We start from the raw sequence: 24,381 nt of genomic DNA, 5'->3' as shown, positions 1-24,381 counted from the left end.
CTTTATTTAATTATATTTTACAGTCTTTTAAAGAGCTTACAAGTATTGTGTATAAACAATGCATATGACCTGCATACATATTGGCTTTATTATATCACATATCCCATCCAAATGTGAAACATGGCTAACTACGATAAAATGAAACACAGCTCAAGGATTGTGAAGCATGGTTTTGTTGGTGGGGTTTCCCTTCAAACTGTAATATTAGCAGAAATCCAACATAATGATCACTTGTTATCATTTTTAGTCTTATCACCAAAAATATAACATGACTGGTATCTGAAACTGCCTTAAGTAGCATGTATTTTTAAAAAAATCAAAGTCAACATATGTAATATGTCACTGACATAGTTTGATGAAAAGGAGAAAAATATGTTTTATTACTAGCTATTATGATAATATTGTATGTATGTTAACAGCGTATGGCAATGCTAATTAATATGAAATATAAAATGCAAAACCAACACTATGTAATAACACATCAAAAGAAAAAGCGTAAAAAGAAGTCTTCCGTGAAATAAATAGATGACAAATACTAATGCATGCCGTGTTCTTTCCCATATTGATTACTACAACATTCTTTTATCTGGCCTCCCTGCCTCACACATCTCTCTATTACAATCCATTCAAAATGCTGCTGCCCAAATCACCTCCCGCATCTGCTTCTGACCTGAAATCTTTCTGCTGTCTTTCTAATAATTTCAGTTGCCGCCGGGCCTGGCTCTCCTCTAGCTACAGGCCTTTCCCTCACTTTGTCCCATGCTGAGCGTCTGATGCTGGCGCACGCCAGAAGTAAGCTGGGTTCAGCTTCCGGTGCGTGCCGGCATGAGAGGGAGGCCCCATGCGCGCCAGCATCAGACGCTCGGTATGGAACAAAGTGAGGGAAAGGCCTGCAGCTGAGGGAGAGCCAGGCCCAGCGGCAACTACTGTACTTTGTCTGGCTGCCGAGCCCCCAGCAGTCACCGGGCCTGATACCATTCCCAAGGTAAGTCAGAATTTTATATGTATTAGGGGGGGGGGGGTGTCACATCTTTTACCATTGTGTCCACTATTTTTGGAGAAGTCACCTGGCAACCCTACTTTCAACTCAAGCCAAGATTGTCATATTTGCACTTTTTACTTCTACAGTCGTCTCAAGTCTAAAACATTTTTCACTAATTTCTCCCTATCTATGGAACTTTCTCTCACTCAATGTATGTGAAGCACCTTCACTTTCTGCTTTCAAGGCCCAGCTGAAAATTCACCTTCAAAAGCAGCATCTTAAATAATCTACGCACTCTCTACTGACTCCAGATGCACTTCAACTTCCTAACTGCACTTTACAAGTGCACTTGTACTCCTACTGTATCTCCCCCATCATACCACTTAGATTGTAAGCTCTTTGGGCTGGGCCTTCCTTGGCCCTATGTTGGCATTACTTGCTGCACTTATCCCCCATTGTTTGTACTTTATTTACTTTTGTAGTTTTGTAAAGCGCTGCATACCCTGTTGGCGCTATATAGATATAACAATACATATGAATTTAAGATAAACTAGAATATAGACCGGTGGGGGGATTTTTTTTTTGAGGGGTACACCCTGCTCACACCCACTTCTTACACACTCCCCATTCAATAAACACACAGATACCCAGCAAGCTCTAAGGAACCCCAAAAATTACCACATAATATATATATGTATATAAGTGTCAATTGGAGTGCTAGTGGGTATGGCTAAATGTATACAACAAAAAAACAAAGAAGCCCAACGCTACATCCAATATGACAAAAATACACAGTGAAATACCTATATATCTCATTGATCAATGAAGAGCTACGCGTTTCGCTGTGAACCGGCTTCGTCAGGCTCCTTGATCAATGAGCCTGACTAAGCTGGTTCATGGCGAAACGCGTAGCTCTTTTTGGTCCACACAAGGCATCCGTAGGTGCTCGCCCAGCTGATGTCCCAGCCCTGCTACTGAAGCCGAGACGAGACCTGCTGTTGCTGATGTGGACTTTTATTTGTGTAATTGCAGAGTTGTGAGTGTTGAAATAAATCATTGTTATTTCACTTAACCTTCTCTCTCTACATTTACCCAGATTGCGGGGGAGGATTTCCTGCTTTACATGTCCAAGGGAGCTGACAACTTCAAACTGCACGGAGGAAACGGGAACCAACTGTAAAGAAACCCTTGAAGGACCTGGCACTCATACAGGGCCGAGTGAATAGTATCTATACACACATATATATATATCTATAAATATCCAGTCCCTCTGTACCAGCACTAGTGCTTTCACTGGGTTATTTACCCCTTGAGCACCATGCTGTGTATGCTGTTCCAGGAATTACACCTCATGTTATAATCACCAGCACTTTCCTATTTTGTTGCATCTAACTGGAAACTCAGAATATTCACCCTGTGCTCGCCTATTTAGTCTTTGTGGATGTTGACAACAGGAGCAGCTAGAGATATCTAGCTCCCTGCCACCTGGGACATGACAAGCCCTGGTCACCCCTGCAGGACACAGGTAAGACTAGATCTGGCCTGGGGTGGGAGGCAGAGTAGAGGGAATCAGGGGAAGGTGGCATCGGAAAACAGCATGGTAGGAAGATCTGCATGGTACTGTATATGCTGTATATATGTATATCACGTGTTCAGAAGAAAAAATCCACATTATTTTACAAAACAATTGGGAGCCACGCTTGCATCGCGTTATAAGTGGATCCGCGTTGTATCGGATTGCGCTGTACTTGTTGCTACTATGTACAATATTCTATGTACTGCTCTCTATCTTATTTCTCAGTGAAATACTGCAAGAAAAGATTTGGAACTAGAGAGCAGTTTCAAGTCAAAAGGAGCCTTATCCAAAATGCCTGTTTCACCCTGACCTCATTGGAGTGTAGCTATTGGGTTGGTTTTGCACATATATTTTGTTGCCAAACGGACCTCACTATACATATTTATTATTTCCCTATTTTCGGGTTGATTCACCTGCAGTATCCACATAACAATGAAGATTTTACCCATATCAATGAAGGTGTTGCAGGGACGATCCTACCTCCTTAGGTACTGGGCGCTAGCTTAAATAGCTTACTTGGGCAAATGGGGAGGTTGCAGGGGGCCCCTCCTACACGTGCAGGGCGCAGTCGAAGCAAACTTACCCAGGATGTCTCCTGCAAATAAGATCGTCTCAATAGGTCCAAAAGCCTTGGAACACTGCCGGCTCGTATTTCCAGCTAGTCTCTGCTCACCAAGAATAACCACGGATAACCTAGAACTCTGGAGCAGCCTCATATATATAGATTCACCCCCCTTTTTAATTCATGTATGAACGTGCTCAGCCAAATAGAGCTGCGGGAAAGACGAATGGGCCAATCACAGACGAGGCCGGCGCGGCCACAGGTCTGACCACTTGACAATCGTGACAAGAGCGAGTGGGAGATAAGGATTGGCCAATCAGAGGAGTGCCTACGGCTGCAATTGCCAGCCGTGATGATCCAAGCTGGAGTTCCAGCAGGACGAGCTTAACCTATATTTTTAGCAGCCCAGCTACCCGTTTTGTCACGTAGGTGTCCTTAAAATTTTGGTTTCTCTAGCTTGTTTTACGATTCCCAGTGCGACACCCTTTGACACAGATTTTACCATTCAGGATTTGGTTTACTAGATTTCTTATTTATTATAAGTAAAGTTACCGGGTTTATATCCCCCTCAATGGGAAACAAAATGGGTGCCATATTTTGGCCCAATAAGAAGCAGCCACTTTACCGGTAAGTATATCGGGACCTGGGAATTCCCCAGTTTCAATCCTGTAATAAAAACAATAAAAGGGATTTCTGCTAAAAAATAAAATATCTAATTCGATAGAAAAGGAATGTTTCATTACCTATTGATATTTAAGAGTTTCTTTCGTGTTTCATCAACTAGCCTCTGGGCATCGGTAACCTCAGATTTCTTCAATGTACAAAGGTTTTTGAATTGCTGCTGCTCTGTCATAGCTTCATCCACTAATCGTAGGACTCGATCTTCATCCTGAATTGGATCAATCAGATCTAAATGATTCTGAATTTACCACAACTTTTTGTCTAACTTGTGCTCTGTTTTGCTTTGGCTTTCGAAAAACTACACCACATCAATATTTTACGGTTATGTTTTTAGAGCTGATGTAATTTTTAGAAACCCAATGGACATTTCCTATTAAAATACAAAAATAGCTCTATAACAACTGTAAATAAACATAAAAAACATAGCACTATAACTTTCTTTGATATTGGAGTAGTACTTGTATGCCTTAAAGAAAGTGTGGTTTCATATCACGTTTCCAAGCTTAGTTTCCTGTGTCTCCCTCACTTTGGGAATACATTGCAGAGCGGCACAGAACTGGAGATGGTTTTCATGAGAAAATCTCAAACATGCTAATGAGGTATCAACTACACATTTCCTTCGACGGTTAATCACTTGGTTACAGTATAGATAGCACGTACCTTTTTTAGCTTGACAATTTCTCCTTCATCTTTAACCAAGGTCTCCTTTAATTTTTGTATCTTTCTTATTTCTTTTTCAAGTTGCCCTTGACTGTATTCCAGTTGAATTCCAAGTCGAGTCGTCTGATTTTCAAACTCCAATCTATTTAAAATTAAATATCAAACAAAAGTAATCGGAGTTGAAACCAAAAGGTGTTCAGTACAGACACGTTATTATGACATGACTATTGGGTCCTACTGAAAATATGTACTATGTTGTGATATTAATGCAGCCCATAACATTGGTTACATCAATAGCTCAAAATATGTTAAGGCCAGGTCCACATGAAAATGTAATAAAGAAATTAATGCTTCGATATGTATTAGTTATAAAACAAATTATAGAGGGCAAAATAACCAAGTTGTAATCTCGATACAAGACAGAACTCGAAGATCAACTATTCAAAAATGACTTTCCATACTTTCTGCTCAACTAAAAGATCTAGTACAAGTTGTTTTGATGCTGTACAAGTTGACAGTAGATTGGATTATATCCTACCAAACTTAATGGCCTGATCAATAAATGGGTTCAAATGCAATGTTTAGTGTCTAAATCATCAAATTGCATACCTTCTTTTGTCAGTTTCTTGCTGTTGCTTTACATGCTCTTCCTCGTATTCACGAATGTTAGAGACGCCAATCTCCTCGCAGAATTCCTTGAACACTTTATCCTCTACCTTATATAAACAAGGGTGCAATATGTTCTTAAAAATACTACACACCACCTGAATATCCCATTGTATATTTATCTTGCATTTTTTATTTTCTGTATGGGGAGGAGGGGGGGCAGTGATGATGTTCACACAAGTCTCAAAGTTTAACGGTGTGAACCTCCTCTTGCTTATAGGGAACTCTTCACCTTCATGAGAAGTACAAGTATTGTAACATCCCACTTCTCATTGCATGACCAGGAAATAGTAAATGCACAAATCTTACCTTGCATGATCATGATGAAAAGTATTACTAGGCCCATCCAGGGGGGCGGGGAGGGGCCTCAGTACACTCATTTATTGTTTTTATTAGGGGTACTCCATATTTTAGGAATAATGTGTAGTCATTCTCTGTAAGATACCTCAAAGTGGCCCATCCTAAGATTTGTTTGTCCCATTTCAGAAAATATACAACAATTTGCGCATAGAGGTCTTATATACAGTAGTCACTATAGTTACATAAATAAAACAACATGTCAAACGTCACTTTCGGACCCACAAAACATCTCTGGCAATTTTTTTTTTTATACACACATACATACGCGCACGCACGCACACACACACACACACACACACACACACACACATATTCCGGGACCATTTAACACCTTAAGTCATAAATCGCATACTGCACAGGGGGGAGGTCAGATACATTCCAAGATGCACTGTTTTTAAGAAAAAACCTTTCTTGCTTTATCCATTGTAACATCGCCGGAAGAAGAGATCAGTGTATCTCTAAAGCTTGCACAAATAAAAGCATTTTGTTAGCCACAGAACAGTATCGTCTATTCGTTATGTACACATAATTTTTAAAGTAGATAAATTGACGTACTGTAGCTCACAAACACACAATCTGGATAGCAATATCAAATGTTATATTGTGATTCTGGTCACATGGCTACATACTGTATTCACCATCAATTCAAAGCTCAGATAATTCTGAAAAAATAGTGTATGGTTTTCCAAAGATACACCCAAATCCATTCTGTATACATTATTTGACCTGTCCTATATGTAGCCACAATTGTACCAGCCATGGGGGCCACACAGTGTAGGTATTGGTATCAGGCAACCACTCATGCAGGTGTATAGGTGTACCTGAGGGGTGGTGGTTTGTCTCTATGGTACAGGGACTACTACATGTAAAGAGGACTAACAATATATATTAAAGAAAAAAATAAAATAAATAACTTTCAGGTAACACAAACCACGAGTTCTTTGACACAGGCAACTTTAAAACCCAACTTAACCACTGGAATGGGAAATATTCCTGCAGACTTGGATCAGCGCTGTCTCCTGAACTTTCTAGGTATACAGTACTTTCGTGGAATTTCCTTGTTGTCCCCAAACTCCCCACCAGGGTGTTCCTTGGGGATGGTCTATGTCACAGTAATTAATTCCTCCTATTTCTTTCTCTAGCTAATCCCTAACTGAGCCAGCCTTCAACTTGTAATTGCTTCAACATTTTCTAATGGGAACATTAACTCATAACTTCAAAAAAAATGAGAACTCAGAAGAAGTCTAACTGAACTCCCAGCTCAAACTGGCTGATAAGAGGGGGCACTCCTTTACATGTCATATGAGAGGCAACTCTTAATCCATCATTATCTTCAGATATTAACCCGTTTTAGCCCTCAAAATGGAGCCCAACGCACCTGGTAGACCACAGATGGTAACTACAGTACCCTACATTTTCCCCAGTAGAATAAAAAACTAGTAATATAATGTATAACCCATGCTGAGTTCAGAAGGCAAACCCTTAGTACAGGGTTGTGCAAAGTGCGGGGCGCAAGATTTTTCTGGGAGGGCGCAGCGGTTGCAGAGGCCCCGCGCTCTTCTCCAAGGCATTTCAATTAAATGCTAGGGGATTGCGTGAGGCCTCTGCAACATCAACTTACCTTGACTCTGCCAGCGTCAGGACTCGTCTCCGTGACGTCAAATGACGCCACGGGGTCATGTGATGGCACACGCCGCGGCAAAAGACACTATGGGTCACATGAAGCCGTGGCGTCATTTGACACTGCATCAGGGGGGGGGGGGGTGCGAGTACCAGAGGAGGCAAGGCAGGGGGGCGCAGCAGCAAAAGTTTGGGCTCCCCTGCCTTAGTAGACCAGTACGGGGGGTATCATATATGTTAAGTTAATAACTAGAATGTACCCACTTTGATAAAAAGCTACAAAATAGACCTAAATGTAAATTAAAAGATTTTCACTGTTAAAATACAAAACCTGTATATTCACCTTATTCATTTGCTGCTGAATATCTTCAATTTTCAATGCTCTGCTTTCAAGTTCTTCTCCCAACATAGTAAGCTGAGAAGCAACATTTGCCAACTCACTGTCCAGTCTGGATTTTTCCTTTATAGAATGAAAGAAAACACTTTCACAAAAATAGTTTTTAATATTTGACAGAGTACCAAAAAAAGTGTACTGAAGACTTAAACAGAAAGGTGTGAACTATAATTTAAGGTAAAATCATGGCTATTTGTTTAGGTGCTTCCTACAGATATTTTCCCTTGCCATAACAGTAAGACCACCACCTATAAATTATCCATATGTAGATCAAGTAAAAGCTATACTGGTAGGAAGCTAGTGGCACGTGTGACGTTTATTTTCAATACCATATAACAGTTGGCAAGATGTTTCTTTTGAATCACTTCGAGTTCACCCTGGGAATATTTGAGACGTGTCTGAGTTCCTTGAGACTGAGCTTGCAGTTGGTTTAGATCACTCTCCTTTCTCTTTAACTTCATTAGTTCCTAAGGCCAGAAAATAACATAAGAGGATAAAAAAAAGTGACTAACGCTTTAAAGGAGCAACACGCAAACATGTTACTGAGAATTATTTATGCAACACTTACTTTCAGTTCCGTCATTAATTTATCTCTTCTCTCTTTTAAGTCAACAAGCTCTTTTTCATCCCAACGTTTGGCTTTATAACGCAAGTCACTCGATCCCCCAGAGATCACACCTGATTTTAAAAACAGTGTTCCATCAAGAGCAACAGTCTGAAAAATCAGGAACAGTTATTTACCTTATTTAGTTTGTTCATGGTTCACTGAATTACCAAATCTAAAATATGTAAAAAAACAAACATACCAAAACCATCAAATGTGGTGTCACTGCAACAATAATTAATAGGTCATATGATCTGCTAGATTCATAAGGAAAGCACACATTACTCAAAAGTATCTTACAACAACTTGACCAAATCTTTTTTATAAGCGAGTATCTGGCTTATGAATTCTTTACATACAGTGTTTAGTACTGTATACTGGCCAGGAGTCATGAAGATGCGTTGCAGTACATCGCACCTGATCTGCCGGTAACTGATGTTGACTTGAATGGCAGTTACCGTCAGATCGGGCGCCGCTGCCCTGCATCGCGGCTTCATGACGTCCGGCCACTAAAATTAACATATACTGACATCATTAGCCTTATTCAAAAAGGTCCAAAGCCCCCAATCATACTGTGATCAGCACAGTTTGGGCAGTGTAGATAGGGTTTATGGCAAATGCCTCAGAATTTCCCCCCAACACATTGAAAGTCCATTTTGGACAAGCTCTCAGCCCCCTCCATCAGAGTAAAACACAAAGGAGCTGTAATCAGGAAAGCTTTGTGTAGGTAAGAGTGGATGCAATCAGAGAAGAAAAAAGGCAAAACATTCAGCTACTTACTTTTAACCTTTCTGGACCATCAAATGCAATTTGTTTTGCTTCCTTCACAGTTTCACAGACCAACCCATTGCCACACACAAACTGAATCACTTTCTTTAGGGAGGCATTTGCAGTTTGTATCACATCAATCATCATTTTGGAACCTTTTATTTCTCTTAACTTTTCATTGATTGGCTTTATCTGAAATTGGAAACAAAATTGTAATTACCGAGTATATAGCAGCAGTCACTTGCCTTTTTATAAAAACACCTCACGTGGAAAAAGTGAAGTAAAAGCTTTTTCCATTTATCCGCTGTTTGTAGTTCTATAAAGAGGAACTCGTTCCTGGTTGCCTCCAATGAAACATTTGACCAATTGTAATGATAAACATACTACTGTTCTATTGACATTTTACAGATTTATTCTGCCTTTCGTACAGCAGTAGGTCACTATATGTGGTCTGGGAATGCCTTTGTCTGCATGTTTACGGTCATTCCTTAGATTTAGCATATTTGTTTTGTTTTTTATTTAGATCTCCACTGCCAGTCTCTCTAAATTGTATCCCATTAAAATATAAACATACTATGGATTAATGTGAGCACTTTTTGATTATTTCTAACAAACATTTAAAACATATACCAAGTAAAACTTACATCCAGGTAGTCCAAGGAAAGGAAGGTCTCTGGTTCTGCCCTTTCCTCTTTGAGAAACTTGATGCAATCCCTGGCTACTTTTTCGGTAGACACAACAATGGCAATCATGTATCTGCCAAAGACTTTGGTGACAGCCAGCTGATATTTTTTATGGATTGGGTGACAGAGGTCAAGTAATCTGCCAAACTTGGGGAGGAAAAAAGGTAACAAATGTTTGCTCTGCAAAAATCAGTCCATGACTAAAGTAGGCAAACGAAAAACATGTGAATGTGCTTAAACATTCCACTTTCAATTACTTACAAGGTGGGTATTTTCATCAGTACCCAAAACTCTAATTGCTCTGCAATGCAGGCAGGTCCGTATGTTAGCAAACAGGTTTTATGCTCAGAATTGCTATAGATCGGATAAGCGCGCACTGTTTTAGTACTTTCTTAAATCCTTAATTGAAGGAGCAGTCCACGACGGCAGCTGCTGCCATCAATTGCAACTTCTCTACAAGCAATTCTACGTTCTACAAGAATTAGTTTTCTTTTACATTTAAAATTATTCTGTATTTATAACGTTAAAACAGCATCATGTCCCACAAGGAATATGACAAAGGGCATATATGGGGTGTCCCTTCGTCAGTTTGCTCTAACAACTGCCGACTATACACTCAATCTATATACAGTACATCAGTACAACCCTTCTATATGATGAGAGGACGCATAAATAGATATGTGATGTGTCTGGATATAGATGGGCTGAAACAAGTCAGGCAGTGATATTTCTCTTAATGTACATAATACATAATGTCATTATTGAGGTCAGATTTGTGGGCTTTTGGAATACAGATGTATATAAAAGACGAGTGTATAGTCGGCATCCCACAACCATTGTGCCGTTTGTCCGATTTGCATTTCTCGTGTGGAATTATGCAGTTTTAACTTTATAAAGAATAATTTTTGAAGTAGAGGATTATTCTGATATTGCGACTGCTGGCAATTTCTACAGTAAAAGACAACGAGAGATTATATGCGCAAGCTAAAGTGCAGTGCAGGTGGAATCTGGTCACAAAATTAATATATTCAAGAGAATTGTAGTAACTTTCATCCTTGTGCTGGCATAGAGAGGGGGAGACACCCACTCAGCCTTCAATACCAGACGTATGGGTGAACTAGGGGTGGTAATGCGGAAAATTAAGACATTTCTGAGCCAGAGGGTCACTCCGCAGGAGTAGGCGGAGAAAAGAGCCCCCAATAATGTGCACTCGCTAGTCTGTAACATGTATAAGTCAATGTATTATGCCAAGGACCAAGAAACTGATGGTGTATCAGACAGTATGTAGTGCAACTATGGAAGTTGCAGCTTCCACACAATGATAATGAGATAAACGTTTCGTGTATGTGATAATTTAAAAGAAACTTTAATGGGGTCCAATGGACTAATTAAAATAAAGGGGACACACAACAGAGAATACACACAGAAAGCAATAGTGTATAACTACGATAAGATGGAGCTCACTGTGATAGTGTTAGTATTAAAGTCTGGAGTATAAGAGCTTCAAAACATTAGCCATAGAGATAGAATGGCATAGTGGACTTAGTCAGATCTCAGGATACTGCTGGTCTAAATGGCTCAAAGTGGGTCTAGGAGACTCGGGCTGGGAGAAGCTTGGCGCTCTGTAAATTCTGAGACAGCCCCTCTAGTATCAGACACACTGTAAACTAATCTGACCAAACGGGCTCAGCCAGGTGTTTAGGGCGGAGGCCTGCAACATGATCCACTAGGCTACATGGTAGGTCAATAGTTTAGTTGTGGTAGTGTTAATCAGGTAGCAGTCTGCACTGTTGACAAAGAGGTGCAGCCCGGAGATAAATCGGACCTGCATATACTGTGAGGCCGCTGAGGTTTGCACTATCAATAGAGGAGGTGTGGCCAAAAGGTATACGAAATCTCGAAAAGACTGTAATTCAACCATCAAGAGGTAGCTATCTATGAACCGGAACATCGGCAGGCTTACATCTCGGCCCATGTTGTCAGACCACGGGTTCGTGATCAAAGAGGAGCTTCTGTTTGTCTGGTTCATAGATAGCTACTACTTGTTGGTAGGATTACAGTGTTTGCGATTTCAGGGTTACCTTATAGGGTACCTCCTCCCTCTCCCCTCCTGTTCGATCACAGTTTATGCCCAACGGCAGGGTTTAGTGTAGAATGTCCACAGCAAAAGGGAGTGTGGGGTCAGGAGTAGTTAATCCTACTCCCATTTTTCCCCAATAAGTACAGGCATATCCAAAACTGTGGCATGTTATTCCATGGCAGTATGACGTTAAAATACCTTGCAGGGAAGTGAAGAAAGAAGCGAACTAGTGCAGACATTAAAGGTATTCTTTTATAGTGTTAAAATCTCTTTAAAATGAACACTTAAAATAAGTAAGATCTTTAAGGCATGTAAAAGAACAAACCGTGCACTCTGTGGGATCGGGGCTTTTTTCGCTCTCCGCCCCTCTTGTGGATGCCGGCGTCTGGTAGTCAAGCCCCCGCACTTCCAGGTACGAGTCCCGTATGTTTCTCCCGCTCTGGTGCAAACGCATGTTTTTCTCTCTCTTCTTCCTTCCTGAATTTGGAGGAGACAACGCGTTTCACCACTTCGTCAGCTCCTGACAAAGCCGTGAAACGCATTTAGTAGCTCATTCGAATCCAGGAAGGGAGAAGAGAGAAAAAAAGATACGTTTGCACCACAGCTTTAGAAACATCCGGAACTCGTACCTGGAAGTGCGGGGGCTACTAACCTATTAATCGATTCACTTTACCCTATCACTACCAGGGCACATTACTCTACATGGGCACCTACTGGATCATGCGGCAGGTCTCTGTCCTATAAACATAGCAGACCATATCTGGTCAGATTAGTTTACAGTGTCTGACACACTAGAGGGGTTGTCTCAGAATTTACAGAGCACCAGGCTTTTCCCAGCCCCATGTCTCCTAGACCCACTTTGAGCCATTTAGACCAACAGTACCCAGTACCCCGAGGTCTGACCAAGTCCACCATGCCAGTATAGCTCTATTGCTAACGTTTTGAAGCTCTTACACTCCAGACTTTAATACTAACACTATCCCAGTGAGCTCCATTGTATCACCCCTGAGGAAGAGTTTTGTCTAGAAACACGTAGGATTAACTTGGAATACTCTCAAGGACCCCATAGCTGAGAACAGATGAGAGCTGGGAGGAGTGATATCAGTTGGAGAAGCCGTCCGGCGACCGAAGAGGTTGAGCCAAGCAGCTGACCCAGCACGTCTATAGCACCATCGTGCAACCAGCCGGCGATACATAACTGATAGACTTCCATACTGTATACTAGGCGCATGTCCTAGCTACTCGTAGTAAGTAGGATTTAAATTTTAACACTGACAGAGAGAATAATATCGAGCCGACGCTTAGTGTCGCATTTTTTTCACCATTTTTAATGTTGATTGGTACTTGCAATTTGTTTTACAATGGGTTTTTTTATGTGGAATATTAAATATACTTTGATCATCCTATACGAGGAAATTTACTGATGTCTTCAGTTATGATGTATATATATCATCAGAGATAATGCACTATTGTGGCACTCTTTTTCTCGTCTCCAATATATCAATGACAGGAAGTGCCCGCTGAAACTGCCACAGGTCTTTGAAGAAGTCATAACAGCAGAGCTGATTCTGTCGGATACTCACCTGGACGGGTTTGATTTCACAGGCCATTTCTTCTATGGTTTAATTGTCCAAGCGCCATAAAAGTCTTCTTTTTTTCCATTTTAGCATTGTTATACACTATTGCTTTCTGTGTGTCCCCCCTTTATTTTAGTCCATTGGGCCCCATTAAAGTTTGTTCTCTTAAATTATCACAAGCATTTTTTAAATCTCAGTAGCATTGTGTCTGCGACTTCCCTTTGAAGCTGCAACTTGCATAGTTGCACTACGTACTGTCTGATACATCATCAGTTTCTTGGTCCTTAGCATTATACAGTACAGTACATTGACTTATACATGTCACAGACTAGAGAGTGCACATTATTGGGGGCTCTTTTCTCTGCCTACTCTCCTACGGAGTGACCCTGTGGCTCAGAAATGTCTTCTTTGTGCTGGCATGCAGACTAAATGAGTCATTAAAACTCAGGCTATGAAGAATACATACAAACAAGACAAACGTATTTTCCCTTTAGAGAAGCACAGGTACTTTCATTAATAAATGTATTATCCAATTACAAATTAGACACTATAGCATTTCGGCTGGTTAACATCCCTTATTAGTGCCTCCCCTCCTTCGCTATCACATGGGGAAAAAAGTAAATAATGCCCCTTCATGTACCACAGAATCAGGGTACATTCTTTTCATGCTTTCTAGGATCTCAGCTTTCCTCTTCTGGCGGCTGCTTTCATGGAAGTCAATCCGAGCGTTCTGCAAATCTCCAACTATGCTGTTCAGTTCCTCATTGACCTCTGTCATTCTCTGTTTTCCATTTTCAATTTCATGTACAAGTTGTTCCTCATTCGTTCTGTGCTCTTCAAGAGATTTACTTCATCCCAAAGAGTTGAAACGTTAGATTTTAGTAACACATCAACTGAATATTTCAATGTTTAGCCTGCCTACATATCACTTATGCAGTGTGCACACCATATTAAAATAGCAACAACTAGTATTCATGTGTTTTTAACTGAAGAATTCTCCAACACAGCTCATGTTTTACATTCAAGTTTTGAAGACCACTTATGTTTTCAAGACCAAGAAGGATGAATGAAGCAGGTGCATTTACAAGCAAGCTACACCCCTTTTAAATATATCCTTAAAATGTATATTTCTACTGAAAAGTGGTTATATAAAATTAAATCAAATATACATCCAAGATATTGTTACTCTCTTCTAATAGATCAGGCGGCAGATATCTTTGGCACTGAAAGGCTGACTTCCAATGAAATGCATTACAAGTCCTTTTGGCCATTCCCCCGTTTGTGCTGTCCCAATCTTTTCCATTCCTCCTATTCTCTCTTACCAGGTGCTTGCCAGGTGTCAGCATAGAAATGGACAAGTTTGTGATACTCCAGAAAACGGAGGCGCCATTTAGGAATCTCAATGTATTTTAGCCCAATAGTGTCATACATGACATCACAAACTAGTAATGGCTGGTTTGGAACTCTTGAGAATAAAAGAAAAAATATTTCACTCCTATCTGCAGGTGTAATTTTAAGTATTTTCTTGTGTAATGTGTGCACATACATTTCTAAACTATATTACAGTTTAGCCTACCTTTAAAGAATATTGTGAGCACCTTCCACGGTAAGCTGTGCAGTACAGTATATGAAGCATTCTACTAATCTAATTACAACTTTAGTTGAAAATCTAAAATGACTTTGCAGGAAGCAGCAAAAAAAATTGCTCAACATTAATTTGGTAAAATTCACTAACAGGATTTTTGAATAGTCTTTACATCAATAAACAGGGTAAGCCCATAAAGGGCACTTCTGAAATTCTCATTTTAGCCTAGTTTCCAAGTCTATTAAAAAGATCACAAACGTAAAATGGTAGTGAAGTTTTTACATGGCTGAGTACTTTCCCTTTATAGACGTCCTGTTCTAATTGTGCATATTCATTATAGCTGCCTATTACATAATTAGGTTAGTTAAAATGCAGAGTGTAATTGCTTGGTACCCACTGTATAAAAGTTGAAAATGAAACAATAGCAGCCCTTAGTTCTCTCTAAAAAGACTGAATAGTGCTCTAAATATACATACATGCATGTGTTAATGTACTCCTGCAACTTTTCTATCCGTTTCTTGTGTTCTTCTATCTGTTCCTCAACATGCTTTTTGTTCGCCTAATGATAAACAAAGACCAGTAAACAGATTGTAAAGCTCTTCGGTGCAGGGACTCCTTTTCCTAATATTTACTTATGTCTTAAGTGCTTATTCCCATTATTGTGTCACATGTATTACAGCTGAAAATCTCTATGTACATGGAGAATGCAACACAAATAAACATACATACGACATAAAGGAATACATAGCAGAAGATTTTTTTCTGAGATTTCCATTTGATCATGTCAAGCATCTACCAGCAACTGGAACTCAATAAAACAAGTAATGATGCCAGAATGAAGAAAGCTCTTGTTCACCAAATCCTTTTTTGAGACTGTTTGAATGTTGTTCTTCTACCAGGAAAGGTGTTACTTTTTTCCCCTTCTTTTTTCTAATACATCTATTATTACCTCTACTTCTTTGTGCCTCCTCTGATCGAATGCCAGCCTTTCTTGGTCAGCAGTGTGTTCCCTTTGCAGTTTTTCTAGCTGCTGTGCCAACACTGCACCTTTCTTCCTTACGTCTTCCTTCAGCAACCTGTACTGTTCCAACTGGAGAGAAACGAGAAACTCTGATCTCAGTTGAGGTACTTGTGGTGTATATGAAAGCATGTTTGTAGTACAATATAGCAGCTCATCAGAAGATCTACAACACCCATGCTACTTTGTAAGAATATCAATGACTCGCCACCTGCAGTATGCTATGGTTACACCACACAAAACAAAGCAGGAGTTGAAAAAAAAAACTATGTACTCTTAGCCACAACAATGCAATATTTTGAACAATAGGAACTTTTACCATTAAAAATAGAATGTTGCACTGTGTGTTATTTCCTTAGGCACAAAATATTTTCAGCAATATATATATTTATTCCAGGTTATGAACACTATTATGTAATCTTTTACATGTATTAAAGCTGCAGTTCAGTCAATATACTGCATGTGTGTTTTTTTTAATAAATCAGTTCTGTAGAAAGAAAAAATACTTTTAGCATTTTCTGTTTTTAAAAAAACAACTTTGAAAGACCAATTTTCCTGTATTCTATTTTAACAACCATTTACTAAGGCACTGCCCCTTCATGTCCTGTCACAAGCCCTGGCACACCCCTTTGTCAGCCCTGCCCTCCCTCTAGCACATGTCAGTGCAGGAGTGCTCATGAATATTCATGAGCTTCCACTGAGTGACAGAAGCAGAGGAAAAACATATCCCATATCTAAAGATTTCGCCAACCAATACATGGAGAACGAATTGACTGGCAGCCATACAGTTCTTTAGGTAATTAGAGATTGCCCACATGAAACTATTGAATTTAAAAAAAATTTTTTTAAAAAAAGACTGAACTGCAGCTTTAATTGCATATTTATGACTTTACCTGACTTTCTTCCAGCTCAACATCCCCATGTCGTTTTTCAAGATCCTCTTCTACTTTCTTCTCAAACTCTCCCCAAGCCTTCTGAACGTCAGCCACCTCTGCCTCCAGTTCTTGCATGTCCTGCTCCAGCTTGGAGCGATGTTTCTCATTGTTCTTCAAAGATTTTTTAGTAATCTCAATTTTCTTAATGTGGTGAGCAGTGTTCTCTTTTGCTTTAATGTACTGAGGTCTTGAGTGATTCAATGATATTTCATGAGCTCTTGGGGAAAATTTGTTATTAATGATTACATACACTTTGTTGTAGCGCATAAAGAACAACATTTTCTAGAATTCTAAAAATGTACTTTGTCAGTAGGTTTTAAACTTTTTAATCTACATTAAGAGTATGTGTGCATTCCTCTTCAAAACTTTGTCACACCTGAAAGATTTATAATATCTTGAAAGCTCCTATACAAACACATCTGATTACTTTTCATACCTCATGATTGATTTAAGTAATAATCCCCGAAGAATTATACTGGCCAATAATGCCCCGTCTGGAAGAATTTATGGCCCGCGGCGAAGCCGAGGGACTTTAACCCAGCCAGGGCATTATTGGCCAGTAATGCCCTGTTCTGAGGGGATTATTACCAGTGTTCGACAAACCTATACATGTGCACGCCCCGGGCGAGTGGATTTAACATCGTGGCGAGCTCCTATTGGCCCAAGCAGCACACGTGTGGTACTAGGTGGCGAGTAGATTTTTTTGTTCGGCGAGTAGATTTTTTGGTGATTTGTCGACCACTGATTATTACTATTGTAGGCTTATTTTTTTAATTTTTCATAAAAAGGAAGATGCACTTTTGTAGTCATATTGATTTTTATCAGCATGATTGTCTCTACATTCTTATGCTTTTACTGCAAGTTTATTAAAGGGAAATTAACACTGCAGCCCTCCTCTATACACACTCTGCATCCCCCCTCTCTATATACACAAACACGCTCTGCAGTTCCCCCTACACAAACTGCAGCCCCCCTCCTCTACACCCACAAAACACACTGCAGCCCTCCCTCCTCCACCCTCTGAGTTTACACTCACAGACACACAACACACAGCAGCCCCCCCTCTACACCCACAAACACACTGCAGCCCTGTAAACCCACAAAACTGCACACACACAAAAACACACACACTGCAGCCCCACTCTACACCCACAAAACACACTGCAGACACACACACCAAAACAGACTGCTGCCCCCTCTACATCCACAAAACACACATAAGCAGCCCCCACTCTACCTCCACTGCAGCCCCCTGTAACCCCCCCACACACACACACAAAACACTCTGCACCCCTCCTCCACCCACAAAACCCACTGCAGCCCCCCCTCTACACCCACAAAACCCACACAAACCAACAAAAACAGACTGTCACCTCTACATCCACAAAAACACACAAGCAGCCCCCTCCCTACACCCACTGCAGCCCCCTGTAAACCCACACAAAACACTCTGCAACCCTCCTCCACTCACAAAACACACACTGAAGACACACACACCAACAAAACAGACTCTGAAGACACACACACCAACAGAAGACACACACACGTGCCAATAAAACACTCTGCTGGCCCCTTTACAAGAGTGACCAGATTTTCAAAATGAAAAAACGGAACACATTAAAAAAATTATTTATAAAACAAATTACATCAAGTAACGCACCCCATTGCAATGACAACGAGACACTGAAGTCAGGCGGTCACATGTTGCCATGACAATGTGGCGTCACGTGATGCCTCAGCGCCATAATACGTCCCGTTGCCATGTCAACTTGATGCCGTGTGACGTCATGGAGCGTCTCGTTGTTATGGCAATGTGCATTACGTGACGACGCGCAGCCATGTTGATGGAATTTGGAGGGGAGGATACAGCCACACAGACAGTGACACAGTGACACACACACACACACAGTGACGGTGACACACAGTGACAGTGACACACACACAGTGACACACACACACAGTGACAGTGACACACACAGACACAGACACAGTGACACACACACACACAGACAGTGACACACACACACACACACACACACACACAGACAGTGACACACACAGTGACACACACACACACACACACAGTGACACACACACACACACACACACACACACACACACACACACAGAGACAGTGACACACACACAGTGACATACACACACACACACACACACACACACACACACACACACACAGTGACACACACACACACACACACACACACAGTGACACACACACACAGTGACAGTGACACACACAGACACAGACACAGTGACACACACAGATACAGTGACACACCCACACACAGACAGTAACACACACACAATGACACAGACAGTGACACACACACACACACACACACACACAGTGACACACACACACACACACACAGAGACAGTGACACACACACAGTGACATACACACACACACACACACAGTGACACACATACACAATAAGCCCACCTCTGCAAACACAGACATAAAAATAAGGCCTCTCCTCCCTTGGGGTGGGTAAGGTGCCTGGGAGGCGGGTATAAGGGGGCATGTGGGTTACCTGGGGCTCGTGGGTGGGCTGCTGGAGCAGCATAGGTAGCCAGTGCAGATGAGAGACTGACAGGCCCGCGGAGCCTAAAGGGAGGGACAGGGGGCGGAGCCTAAAGTGAGTGACAGAGGGGCGGAGCCTAAGGAAGGGCAGGACCCGGCATTACTGGAGGCGAGAAGGGAGGGGGGCAGTGCTGAGGGAAGGGGAGGCCAGGCATGCAGCACCTCGTCAAAACACCGCCCCCCCTCCCCCTCCGCATCCTCCAATCACAGCCGGCATTCTCCTGCAATCTCCGCGGCCCCACCCCCTTCGCCCGCTTGTGAGGGCAGCCGGCATCCTCCACTCCCCGCAGCCCCAAAAACCGGGACCCCAAGTAAAAACCGGGACAATTTGAGAATTGGAAACTGGGACAGCACATGAAAAAACGGGAGTGTCCCGGCTAAACCGGGATGTATGGTCACCCTACCCTTTACACCCACAAAACACACACACAACAGACACACAAACCTTTCCCCTCAACTTCCTGTGCGGAGCTCTCTGCAGACCGGGAGGGGAGGAGTCAGTGCCTTGCTGCTACCTCCTATCCAATCACCTCCCCTGTCTAAGGCCACGCGTATTGTGCCCGCGACCAGCACCGGGACACGTCACCCGTCGCAGCTAGCGAAACTTATATTTCGCCTTGCTGCGGCGTCGCGGGCGTACTGGCATTTGATTTGTTCAGGGGCTGTCACATGAGGCGACAGCCCTTGAAAAAAATCAAATATTGGCAGCTTCCAAAGTTCGCGACGCCGCTCCGTCGCACTTACTATAAGCGCACGCGGCGGCAATGTATTTGATTTTGGGTGACGTTGCGTTGCCGGCACTATACGCAAGGCCTACGAGCTGATCTCACTCTTTTTGAATGAGAACTGAAAGCTGATTGGCTAAAAAACTTGGCAGGGTGCCAAAAATTCCAGGCCATTACTGATTGGTTAAAATTCCGGGCATTATCCAATCAAAGAGCAGGGATTTCAATAATGCCCAGAATTTAACAGCTTTAGCCTATAATTATTATTATTTGAACAAAATTGCAGTAATTCTGCAGCAGAACTTACTTTATTTCTTTTTCAATGTTCTGCAACTCCCGGGTAAGTCTTCCAAGCTCCTTTTTATTAGCTCTCACTGCAGTTTCAGCATGAGTAAGTTGCTCTTTTTGGCTATTTGTATCAAGATTTTTTTCGTTTAAGCTCCTCATTAAATTCTCCATTTTGTTTTCACAGTGAAAAAGTTGAAAAAGTTGTAGCTGTACCTTGCTTTGTGTAATTTGCTGGCGCAGCATCTGGTAATGATCTGCCTGAAGTATTAAACACATTTTAGTATTTAAAGCTCTCAAAAATAGCGTGAACACAGCTTTAAAAAAAAAATCTTTAAAGCATAATAATACTATTTCTCAAACTTAATATTTGTTTTAAATATAAATGTGCACGTAGCTGTATTGCAATGTTTCATACTCATGCTTACAGTACCATGATCACAGTAAGAAAAAATACAAACTTTGATTTCATATCACATTTACATAGAAGGTGAAATCTAATAAAGGGGTGTGCAAACTGGGGGGGCGCGGGATTTTCTAGGGGGTGGGGGGGGCGCAGCTGTTGCAGAGTCCCCGCACTCTTCCCCGAGGCACTAAAATGAAATGCCGGGGGAGGCGTGAGGCCTCTGCAACTTAACTTACCTGCTCTCAGCCGGCTCTTCTGCGACGCGTCACCATGACAAAGCCGCGTGGGGTCAAATGGCAGCGCGTCACATGACGTTGTGATGTCATCTGACGCGCAGAGCCCAAGAGCAGGTAAGGAGGGGGGGAGCTCAAACAGGGTGGCGCGAAGTAAAAAGTTTGCGCACTCCTGATCTAATGCATGAAAACAAAAATGTGAGTGTTTGCATGTTACAGTAGAGAACAATGGATATAACTTACCTGTCACTTTCACATACATAATCAAAGCAAAAAATAGCTGTATTTACTAGCAATTTAAATAAATTGACTCCAATACTTAGCATTATAATAGGTAAAAAAGTAGAATAGTTTTAAGTAATGAACCTCTTCTTTCTCTAGCTTGGCGTGCTTCCTCTCTGCAGCCACATTTTTTTTCTTATTATAACTAAACTGTGCATCTTCCTCAGCTTGCTGCGCCAGCTTTTTCTTTTTCTCATATTCGTCGGCCAACTCCCACGAATTGCTTATTTGTTCGAAAAGATGAGTTCTTTCTTTAGGTTTCTTCATTGCAATAGATTCTACTTCTCCCTGGTATGACAGCATCAAAACAGTAGTGTTTACATATGCAGTATTAAGTGAAAGGCACATTGTTTGTAGTTAATATATTTGGTACAATAACTACTTTCAATTCTTTTATTCCCTTGGTTAGTGAATGGCCATCAACGAACAAACTGCTAAAAATGAATAGAACATAAAGGCATTTCAATATATTAAAATCAGACTTCTTGAACAGACTACATTAAAACAAATGCTGGACATAATAGCTTTAAACGATGACAGATGTTATCCCTCCAAAACATTCTGATGTGCTGTGCTACCTACTGTCGAGACTTACCTGAAATACTTGACAGTTTCTGGCTTTTACAACGATTCCAATTTTTTCAAGCTCCAAAATGTATGCAGAACGATTTATAGGCTTGTCATTAAATCGATATTCGGAAGAACCGCCTAGCAAGAAAAGGTGCATTAAAATGGAATACCATGAGAAGAAATTATCTACTGAAACTAGCACTTTTGACTACAAAACATTTATTACAAGCAAGTTCAGATTGTTATTTCTAATCCTATTTGGAGAAAATATATCAAATACAAAATCAAATATCATCGACCCTCAACATTCTTTGAGAATCTGTTTAGTCATAGCTAGAATACGTGTAATTAAGACAAAGAATAGATGTACAATTGTCACACATCCCATTGATATTTAACATACCTATAATGATCCTTGAAAACTTCCTTTCGTCTCCATTTTCTTCGCAGTAAACCATGTGGACTCTTGCAGTAGAGGAAACTGGATTTCCAATGTTTGCCCCATAAATAAGCTCTCGAACATTTTTTACTCTCAGGTTGGCTGTCTTTTCACCCATTACAAAACTAAGTGCATCCATCAAATTTGATTTTCCTTCCAAAAAATAAAAAACAAGTTAGAACCTTTGTGCATTTTTTTAAATTATAGAATATATACACATTTTTAGTCTCTGAAACACCACTGTTCAAACAAATTAAGAAGAAATGGTTAGCGAGAAGAACATTACTTTAAAAAAGGCAGTTATACCAATCTGCGCAGAAAAAAAAAATTCTGTAACTTACAAAAAAAAAGTAATACGAACATATTTTTAAAAAAAAAGTATTTTAATCTTCCGAGTAATCATAGGTCTTCTCCATTCCGTCAGAAACATGCACACCCCCACAGATTCCCACCTCGCCCCCCCTTCCATCCGCTGCAGAACTTGCAGCCACCCAGATTGCAGGGCAACTAGGAAGTGGCAGTGTATGTGTCTGCGAGGTAGAGCTTTGCATGTTTTCGATAAAACCGAGAAGGCATCGGTTACTGGAAAGACCACCTCTATGCAGAAGTTCAGAGAAGTTTAATTTTACTTAAAGTCCATTCTTTCATAAGCTTAAAAAATAACATTTCCCAACAGGGTATATTGAACTTCCTTTTTAACTCATTGGGTGCCCAAAGACGTAGTCACTACATCATGGAGTCTGCCACTCCAGGGGCCCCATGACGTAGTGGCGACGTCATGCCCACGGAGTGTTTTTCCAGCTTAGATGGTGTTCTGCATTCCTATGAAGCAAGCGCAGGATGTAATCTGCAGTGAAGGGAAATGGAAGAGGACGCCTCTTTAGTTCCCGGGTTAAGGGCAGCGGCGGTCACGTGGCCTCGCTTTGCCGAAGGCGTTGGTACTTAAAGGGTCCACACAAACTATTAAGTACATGATAAAATATAGAAATGAAACCTAGCGCATGTGTACATAAATAATGTGAATTAAACAAAATCAATGTGTATATTCCATAAAAGGATATGTGTGACTGCAATGAGTGGAGTCCTTTCTTCCAGACATTGAATGGTTAACGAACAGAAAATGGACTCAGTTCTCAATGCACGTAGAAAAAAGTTTCTCCTTCGCAGCAATTATTGTCCTGTAGAGCGAGACATAAACCAGGGACAAAACATTGCGCAGTATTGTTTTTCAGCAATGAAGTCCTCCCATATGCAACTCAAACAAATGCCCACTTACTAGAGTTAGGGTAGGCAGCATGCAGTGGAGAGAAACTGTATATGTGGTCTTCTAGATCAAGGCGGTTTCAGGGTAACACGAAACCCACGTGGAATCCCGATCTCGATGGGTACTAAAAGAACCTCCTTCTCAGGAAAATATCTCCTGAATCTGTTCCAGGTCTTCTGTATGTAATCTCCAACAAGGGATAAAAAGAAACAGAGGATTGCGCAATATCTAAAAACTTTAATAACTCCTCCAGAACTAGAACAGAATTATACTCACAAGGAACCGTGAGTTTAAAATCAAATTAGAAGTGCCCGACCCGGCCACCCAGCAGCAACACAGTCTCTGGTAGTCCTTGCCGGTACCGCGTGTACCTCGCGTTGTTCCGGCGCGAACGTGATGACGTCACCACCTCCATTCCTAGACCGGTGATCAGATGAGTGTCCAGGCCAGCGTCTCCTTAGGCTCTTTTAGTACCCATCGAGATCGGGGATACCACGTGGGGTTCGTGTTACCCTGAAAAAGCCTGGATCTAGAAGACCACATATACAGTTTCTCTCCATTGCATGCTGCCTACCCTAACTCTAGTAAGTGGGCATTTGTTTGAGTTGCATAAGGGAGGACTTCATTGCTGAAAAACAATACTGCGCAATGTTTTGTCCCTGGTTTATGTCTCACTCTACAGGACAATAATTGCTGCGAAGGAGAAACTTTTTTCTACGTGCATTGAGAACTGAGTCCATTTTCTGTTCATTAAGCATTCAACGTCTGGAAGAAAGGACTCCACTCATTTCAGTTACCCATATCCTTTTATGGAATATACA

At 41.2% G+C, this 24,381-nt stretch overlaps 1 protein-coding gene across 1 annotated transcript in view; it reads right to left on the bottom strand.

Annotated features, from left to right (window-relative positions):
* Nucleotides 1-24,381, bottom strand: part of SMC1B (structural maintenance of chromosomes 1B) — a 40,674-nt gene that overhangs the window by 10,825 nt on the left and 5,468 nt on the right. Inside the window, exons 2-17 of the mRNA XM_075602745.1 lie at nucleotides 22,261-22,449; nucleotides 21,883-21,995; nucleotides 21,372-21,575; nucleotides 20,389-20,627; nucleotides 16,710-16,968; nucleotides 15,748-15,888; nucleotides 15,275-15,357; nucleotides 13,854-14,061; nucleotides 9,518-9,703; nucleotides 8,886-9,065; nucleotides 8,070-8,216; nucleotides 7,831-7,968; nucleotides 7,451-7,567; nucleotides 5,071-5,177; nucleotides 4,462-4,603; nucleotides 3,864-4,009 (exon numbers count right to left, since the gene is read on the bottom strand). Of these exons, the coding sequence (XP_075458860.1) occupies nucleotides 3,864-4,009; nucleotides 4,462-4,603; nucleotides 5,071-5,177; nucleotides 7,451-7,567; nucleotides 7,831-7,968; nucleotides 8,070-8,216; nucleotides 8,886-9,065; nucleotides 9,518-9,703; nucleotides 13,854-14,061; nucleotides 15,275-15,357; nucleotides 15,748-15,888; nucleotides 16,710-16,968; nucleotides 20,389-20,627; nucleotides 21,372-21,575; nucleotides 21,883-21,995; nucleotides 22,261-22,449 (2,599 nt within the window). The remainder of the gene's footprint in view (nucleotides 1-3,863; nucleotides 4,010-4,461; nucleotides 4,604-5,070; nucleotides 5,178-7,450; nucleotides 7,568-7,830; nucleotides 7,969-8,069; nucleotides 8,217-8,885; nucleotides 9,066-9,517; nucleotides 9,704-13,853; nucleotides 14,062-15,274; nucleotides 15,358-15,747; nucleotides 15,889-16,709; nucleotides 16,969-20,388; nucleotides 20,628-21,371; nucleotides 21,576-21,882; nucleotides 21,996-22,260; nucleotides 22,450-24,381) is intronic.

This window comes from Ascaphus truei, chromosome 5 (genome assembly GCF_040206685.1).
Source record: "Ascaphus truei isolate aAscTru1 chromosome 5, aAscTru1.hap1, whole genome shotgun sequence".
NCBI classification, from domain to species: domain Eukaryota; kingdom Metazoa; phylum Chordata; class Amphibia; order Anura; family Ascaphidae; genus Ascaphus; species Ascaphus truei.
The sequence above is the reverse complement of the archived record's forward strand: the minus strand, read 5'-3'. Positions and strand labels throughout refer to the sequence as shown.